Consider the following 8,055-nt stretch of genomic DNA (forward strand, 5'->3'; position numbering starts at 1 on the left):
TTGAGTTGATCGCCACCCTGCGCCGTCCCGTACCGAGAGCCGCAGAGAGGAAGAAAACGGCCGGCGCGACCTGGTTCAACCTCGGCCTAATCAAGCAACATTGAATACACTCTGCACCGGCGAACCGCCCGATCCAGCGTCTACCATCACCGTCCGCCAGCCCTACCGACAAACGACATCTGGACGAACCAGGTTCAACAGCCCAGCCCAGCCCAGCCCTCCTGGCATCAGCCAAAAGGAGATAGTATACTCGTCGTTGGTCCAACGCTGCTCCCCAATTTGCCGGTACGAACAGCCCCCACCCCCAGGGCAACCAACGGCCTGGTGCCCTTTTCCCTTCCCAAAAAGAAACCCTCGTATTCGCCCATTCCCAAGCGCTCAAGGCGCCAGACAGGCACGAGGGGGGGGGATAAAATTAGCTCCCACAGACCCCGTTGCCCAAACCGCCTCCTCTGCCCTCTCTGTCCCTTGAAGCCATGTTAGCCGCCCTCGCCCATCATACCTGCCTACCTACGGAGCACCTAAAGGCCCGTCGTCAAACGGCCCGTTTCCGAGCCACCGTTCATGTGCCATGCCCGGCGTCAGGGGGCGTGGTGCGGTGTGTACAACTACTCCGTACTACTCCGTACATACGCCAAAAAAAACGCACGAGCAAAATGAAAAACCAACACAACCAGCCGATAGCCGAGCCACCACCGCGCTCAGCCCTACCGAAAAGGAGCACAACTCCACCATGACACATCAACACCAAATCCAGCCCAGACCGAAAAAGAACAAAGACCCTAAAAAAAAAGAGGGAGAAACGGAACCTCCCATTTCGCACTGCGCCTTTCTTTTCTGGGGTTTAGTACCGCGCTCAGGCTACAAGCGCCTGGCGTCGACCTGACCAAAGTCACCAGACTATCCAACCCGCACCCGCCATCGGGGTAAATGGCCCCGAAAAACCGTTCAACGCACAGCCGTGGCCAAGATGAAGCCGTCAACGGGGGGCCCGCCACGCACAACCACACCCAGGCGGCATCAGGCGAGACCGGTGGAGAAAACACCAACCGGTCCGTGGCCCTGACGTGGCCAGCGAGTGCCGAAGCCCCAATGCGCCTCTGTCCCAGTCAGATATAAACTGCTACGCACTACTAGTTCCATCAATGCCTCACCGTTTCGTAGCCAACGTGGTCCACGACGACCTTGTTCCAAAGTCTAATCTGCTTCCACCGTCACTAGAGCCAATGTAGTAGGAGACAACTTGCGGCGCACTAGTATTATTCATCCTCGGCAGACGTGCCTTCAACTATCTTCAATTCACCCGACGGGCCACACCAGCAAAAACGTGCCCCCGTCCAAATCTCAATTTTCCCTCCCAAAAAAAATGCACTCTGTTGCAAACTCCAATTCCATATGCTAGCTCATGTTCCAATTTCAAAAATAAAAACAAGATACAAAAAACAAAAATACAAACATCACTTGTCAAAATAAAGTACAAAACTCCACAAAACTCCATGCTTTATCCCCCCAAAAAAGGTCCCCGTGTCTGCACGTGCAGACACACCTTGCCAAATGTTTCGCTAATGCAGTGGGGCTGTAACCCTTCGCCATGTCTTTCTCGCTAAATCTTTGTATAATCCGTAAGGAGTGAATATCTATACATGAGGTTTTGGTCGTCATGATTGTTGGTCGTCGTAAGGAGTGTCTATATATTAATGCTGGGTATCTTGTATCATGCAAAGGAGTGTTGATTATGGGTATCATCGTCGTAAAGGAGTGTTGAGTATTAAATAATACATTAGGTGTCGATGCTTGCCGATAGTATTATCGTCGTAAGGATTGTCGTCGAGATCAACTCGGTGCAAAGGAGCGTGGCGGCCATGTGGACCGACAAAACATGCTGATAAGATGTCTTGTCTCCACATCAGCCATTGTGGTTGTTTAGCGAGTGTCCAAGGAATGTAGTGTACATGGCGCGTCTGCGTCAAGGGGAGAAAAAAAAAACCGAATAAAAACAGGTAGCGTTCATAAAAGCCAAACCAGTCGTAACAAGAAGTAGAGAAAATTCTTCAGATCCAAAGCAAAAAGGGAGGTTGTTGTCCGTTGGGTTGTCTATTGTCTCGACGTCGTCTCGGCCCTTCAAAAAAAAAAAAAAAAAAACCCAGCCGCAAGTTCGTTCACTGGACGGGCCCCTGTCCGTGGTAAGCAGGTCCTTTGCCCTTAACTTGTGTGTTGTTGGGCATATCGGGAGGAGGGACGAGAGGCGCCTGTGCGAGTGGGGACGGAGGATGCGGGCCCGAGGACATCGATGCAGTATGACGGTGTCGAAGGTGCGGCGTGCTGTGCGAAAGGACTGGTGACTCTGGCATGGGGAGCATCCCGAATTGCTCGGCGTTGAGGAACGGAGACGGGGCTGCCGAGAGGCCAGCTGCGAAAACGGCAGGGTCATCTGGTGGCGGGTACGTCGGTGTGGTGGTGACTGAGTGCCTGAGTGGTAAGAAAAACAAAACGAGTCAATCCGATTGTGTCCCCTTCGAGAAAGCGGCAGAGAAGTAGGCCGATGTGTAGGATTAAACCATGCAAAGGAGCCTAGATCCACACGGGCTGGTGGGGAGTGACGAACCCTAGGCCGTAGCTGCTATGAGCTTCGTTGTACATGGACGGCTGACCAGAAGTGAGATAGGCAGGGGCGCTTCCTCGCATGTCGTAGGATCCATACTCCTCGGTGTCACTGTAAGTAACGGAGCCCTCGAACGTTGACGAGGCAGGGCTGTACGCTCCGGCGGCGTACGATGGAGACGGGACGTTGAGATACTGCTGACTTGAGAAGGGGGACGAGAGCACGAGCGGGCTGGCGGAGTGACCCTGGTTTCCCGGCATGGAGGCGCTATTGAGCATGGGCATCTCCTCGGCGCTGTAGCTGAAGGCGACATTGCTGTACATGTAGTGAGGCGAGGGAGCGGCGCCGGGAGGCATAGAGTACTCCTCGGGAACCGGGAAGTTGGGAGGGTGGAACTGAGGGAATGATGGGGTCCTCTCAGGGTGAACCCAGCCCATGCGAGAGCGGAATTCACCAACGGTGTTGATGGGGAACTCCATCAATGTGAGTGGAGTCTCACGATGAACACCGCCCTCGGAGCCGCCAGCGACACTGAGGGACATCAGTCGACGGGCAATCTCCTCAATGGGGGAGATGCTCAAGCTGCCAAAGTACGCAGCCCCAATCTCGGGGAAGAGACGCTCCATGAGAAGTGCAACAGTGTACAGGTGCGCAATGACGATAAGCGAGTTGGCCGACCCTTGGTAGTTCTGAAGGTATTCAACGGGCATCCAGAACAGCCAGGTTCGTAGCGGTTGCAGGCGCTCATACTGCTGGGCAATGGAGAGCGTCGGGCTGATTTTGCGAGAACCCTTGAGGAACCCAATAAGATGCTGAACCTGGGTGGTCGCTTCCTTGTGGTGCTTGAGGTGCAACTCAACCTTTTGGACTTGCTCGAGAGTGCGCTGAAAGGCTTGAATATCCTCATCCCGGGGCTGCGTTGGTCTGTGGTCGGGTCCAGGAGACGGAGGGGCAGTGGGAAATGTGCTGACTTCAGCAATGAAGTCACCAAACTGGGACTCGTGCTTCCATGCGTCCATGGCATCAATCACCTGTGTGGGACGAGTCGTGTTAGCCAAGATCCAATAAGAATGGAGAGGAGGTCGAGCTCGGTAGCTGAAGATGCCACAAGCATGGTACAGAAATTTGAGCGCTGCCAAGATCAACATGTCTTGCATTTGGCGCACGTACCGTCGAGGTTCCCTGCATGAGCTGGGTCCAACTGCGCCTATCAAATGTTGTTAGCCGCTTTACTCTTGCACGCACAAGTCGGAACCGTGCAGGAAACTATTTGCTTACCAATCCGTAGCTTGCCAGGACAAGACAAGAGAAGCTGCCAAGATGGCATCCGACGTCTCTCGGGAGAAGGTACCAATGGCCTCGTGAAGGCCACTGAGAGCGATGCCACGGTGCTCGAAGGCCAGGCTGCCGACAAGTGGGCAGTCGGTGAGGAAGGCGATGTGCATGGCCGAAAAGGCGAGCAGGGCGTGCATCACATAGGGCGTGGTGGCACCAATGTTCAGGAGACTGGCCAGCCAGGTTAGTTTGCCGGTTTTGGCTGCACCAACGCCCACAAGCTGTAGGTGAGTTCCAAGGCGGTTTTGCACTTACGTTGGGATGTGACGAGTCCAGAGAGTGAAGTTATTGCCGTCAATGACAGAGAGCTGATCGTACAGGTTGGCAACGTGGTAGATCAGGCGCAAATCCTCCAACGAGTACAGGTGCGGCATGGGCGCCGAGTAGACATGCAGGGTCGAGAAGGGGAAAACACCGGTTGCCTGCCACTCAGCGATGGCTGCCTCAACCTGGGGCGTCCACATGAGATTAGGCTTATCGGGGGTGGTAGAGCGGTCTGCATCGGGCACCTGTACGTCGTTGTACGGACAGCGGATCTTGTGCTTGGTACAGTTGCGGCTGAAATCAAGGCATTGTCAGTACGCCGAAATTACAAGTGTGCCTCTGGGGGGGAGGACGTCTTTTGCGTCCCAGGCTTGGCTGCATATTTTGTGTGCCCATATGGCGTCACAGAGCCAGCGAGGGCGAATGGAACATGGACTTACCATTGAGGGAAGTTCTCATCACAACGAATGTGCCGACGCTTGCAGGTCTCACAACCCTTGCGGGACTTGGTGTGGCTGATGGTTTTCAGTTAGCTTCCAACGGTCTCCTTGTTGTTTGGGAATACTAACCTGCGACGAGGAGGACCACCGCCAGGGCCAGCCATTTTGAATGCTTGGATCTGAAGAGAGAAAGAGAAGAAAAAAAACTGAAGAAGCGAAAAAGTCGTAAAACGTTAACCACACTAGGCGAAAGCAGCCGTGTGATTAGTCGTAGCGAATGTAAATGGTCTTGTTGGAGCAGGTAGACTAAGAGGCAGGAAAAACCAAAAGTAGTTGATCCGCCTGAATCTCGGTTCCCTTTGTATTCCAACGGGGTAGCGATCGTGATGCGGTGTCTTGAGCTATTTGACCCCTACTAGATTTTGTATCTTCCAGGTGGACTGGAAAATAAACGATTGTGGGTTCTGATTGAAAGCGAGTGTGGATTTTGAAAAAGAAAAAAGAAAACGAATCAACACGGCTACAACAACATGGATGCCAGCGTTTTGGTCTTGGTGGACTTGGCTTATATAGTTGAGACGTAGAAGTTTTCGCGAGGGATGTCGCTAAAGTGGTATAACAGTTGATGGTGTAGGAGACGGGCGAAATGTATCGATATGACCCAGTGCGTCTTCACTACCGGACGAAGGCCCTTCTGTATCAACTTTTCCCCGATTTCTTTTCTTTCTTTCTTCTCCTTTTCCTTCAGTACGCTTTACGAACACACACGGGACGTGGACAGTTTCTCCAACCGTGAGCAGATGTGGCGGCAGAGGAGAGACGAAGGTCGTGGGAGGGCGGGAGAGGCGCAGCGCGCTGCTAGTAGGAGGATGACCTGAGAGTGGTAGCAAAAAGCACAACAACACCGATAAAGCGAATGACAGGAGTCAACGAGGACTTCCTAAGAGCGAGGGTGGGAAGAGTTTGAGAGAGGTGAGCGAACGTGTGTATTGCACACAAATCGAGTTGAGATATGGTTGAGACGAGATGTCAGACCGGGGAACGGGAAGTTTGGGATGGGAGGGGATGGTGAAAGTTAAATACAGCAAAGGGCATGGGTGGGCAGAGGCGCAAGGTCAACGGCTCAAATGGTTGCGGTGCTGGCCCAGGGCTTGGCTAATGCTGGCTAATGCTGGCTAATGCTTGCGGCCTGGCTGGGCTGGCTGGGCTGGCTGGCTGGGCTTATGCATTGGTACCGAGTACATGTCAACTTATGCCCACCCAAGCAAGCATGCACAACTTTGCGACGGCCAACCACCTCCTGCGACTCCGTACACACTTCTGCTACACACAATACGGAGTACGTTGACACACTATGTATTTTGTACCCGACGTCACTTAACCGTACCGGCCACATATTGTACCGACCAGTGACCACCCACGCGTCCACGACACAAAAAACACACAAGACACAACCACACAAGGCACAAAAAGGCGTCTCCAGATGGGGGTCTGGTGGGCAAAGCCAAACGGTCAACGACGGCAGGAAGGAAGAATGGGGCCGAGCGGATTGTGGTTGCCCTGGTTGTTGCTATCTTGGACGTCGCCCCGTCTATCCTTCGGCATCATCAGCATCACGGCTCCATGTCCGCAAGCCAGATTCCAAACTCCATGTTGGCCCCTCTCCGCCTCCATGCACCACCGTGTCAGGTCCGGCCGGCTTGATAGAGCAACAAGGCCAGCCGAGCATCATGCAGACGACCGACGCCAGCGCGGCGCAGCAGACAGGGCCAAGGGTCAACTTGGACCGACCAATCCAACTAGTGAACTGGCCAGCTCGCCAACTCGCCCGACCACGCAAACCCCCGAAGTGGAAGCACGAGTGGAAGACCGCCCTTGGCCCTGGCTGCGGGTCACCCAAATCCGCCAGTGACTGGGGCTGGGGACGACTCAGAACACCTGTAATTGTACGGAGCATGTCTCTATTGTAGAGAGTGATTGGCACAGCGGACCACTGACGAACCACCTGCTGACTGCCAGAGAGCAGCACCACCGCACACCCCGGCCCCTTCGCTACGCAGCAAGGCAAGCAGGAGGCAGGGCTGGCTTTCTAATGTTGGCACTCAATTCATTGCTGTTTGGTTATTCCGGCATCTACCCAGGTCAGTTACAACCGCTGGAGCCGCGGCTGAGATATCTTGCCAGACGTCTACCAGTGTTGCGACTCGAGTAATATGGCGACACGCACACATGGTTGGGTTGGGCAAACAGTGGATATGTGGCCGAAATGTGTTCATTTGGGGAGGGGTGTGGTTGATGGCTACATGCCCATTCTTCATGATGAGGCCCCCAAAGCCCGTCTGTTGTTCTTTCTCCTATAGCCCGAGGTCAGGTTGTAGCGCAGACCTCAGACGGAGAAGGGCCTCGTCGCCAACCAATCCTCTACACCGCTGCTGTTGACCTGTCCAAGGGTGATGCCGAGTCCGGTCACGTATCACAAACCAACAGGCCGTACGGTTTGAGCAGATCAAAGCCACTTGGTTATCCAGTAACCCGCCTTCTTCCTCCAATTTGCTTGTGTGTTTGACAAGCAGTTGATAGCATGTTGACAGCTAGCGTCGTAGTCTGTTTCTGGCTGCTTGTTCTTGGTCCCTGTCCAACCAGTCTCTGTTGTAGCGCTTGCCAATCTCCCGGAGTTGTCAGGGGCCGTCCACGAACATCGAAAAGTGCTTTGTAAGGAGCAGTTGTGCTGGAAACATGGAGTCGTTGCCGAGTACCCCTGTTCATGTGGATTGAGCACGCCTGAGCATTTCGGGGCCGGCAAACTTCACCAGGTACAAAGTACAATACTGCAAGCAGTCTGCCTTAATACATACGCCGAGTATCACGTACCCATCCAACTACGTATCCCCAAGGTTTTTGGGGGTGTGCTGGAACGCTACAGGTAGCGCCCCAACACACCAACACTCCAATGTCCTGCCTCTGCCTCCGCCTCCTCTTTGCGGGCGACGATACTCCGTAGACAAGAAGCCATGGTCGGCATCTCATAGAGGGGTTGGCTGGCTAGGCTTTTGCTGGGCTTTTGGTCCGTCACGGTCCATCAAACCGCGGAGACTTGTAACTCCGTCGTGTCCCGTCAGCAGCTTCAATGTTGCCCTCCCTTGCCCCCCTCCTGGGCCTGGCCAGCGCCATCCCTCTCTCGGAGACATGGTGCGCAAATGGAACCATGACGCACATCGCTTCGGCGGGCAGGGTGCATGCACGAGCTGCAAGAGCAGGGGTCCTCCAGCCATTCGGAAGGCGTGGTAAAAATAACAACTGGAGAGAGCCAGCGGGTTGGTTTTGTCTCGGGCCCTTGGTCGAGAGGCGACGTCGACAAACCTCATGCTGCGCTTGTTACATCACTTGGCCCCAGATCGTGGCCAGTCCATGGCC

At 54.3% G+C, this 8,055-nt stretch overlaps 1 protein-coding gene across 1 annotated transcript; it reads right to left on the minus strand.

The window, feature by feature from the left end:
- Positions 1–2,159: 2,159 nt before the first annotated feature.
- MAA_03291 (Zn(2)-C6 fungal-type DNA-binding domain protein) lies at positions 2,160–4,805 on the minus strand (the record flags this gene model as incomplete). The annotated part of the gene is made up of 7 exons (XM_007821289.1): positions 2,160–2,469; positions 2,606–3,633; positions 3,773–3,809; positions 3,881–4,108; positions 4,193–4,495; positions 4,642–4,716; positions 4,771–4,805. 7 exons carry the CDS (start codon positions 4,803–4,805, stop codon positions 2,160–2,162), a joined length of 2,016 nt encoding a protein of 671 aa, XP_007819480.1.
- Positions 4,806–8,055: the final 3,250 nt, after the last annotated feature.

Source organism: Metarhizium robertsii, assembly GCF_000187425.2.
Source record: "Metarhizium robertsii ARSEF 23 chromosome Unknown MAA_Scf_3, whole genome shotgun sequence".
NCBI lineage: Eukaryota > Fungi > Ascomycota > Sordariomycetes > Hypocreales > Clavicipitaceae > Metarhizium > Metarhizium robertsii.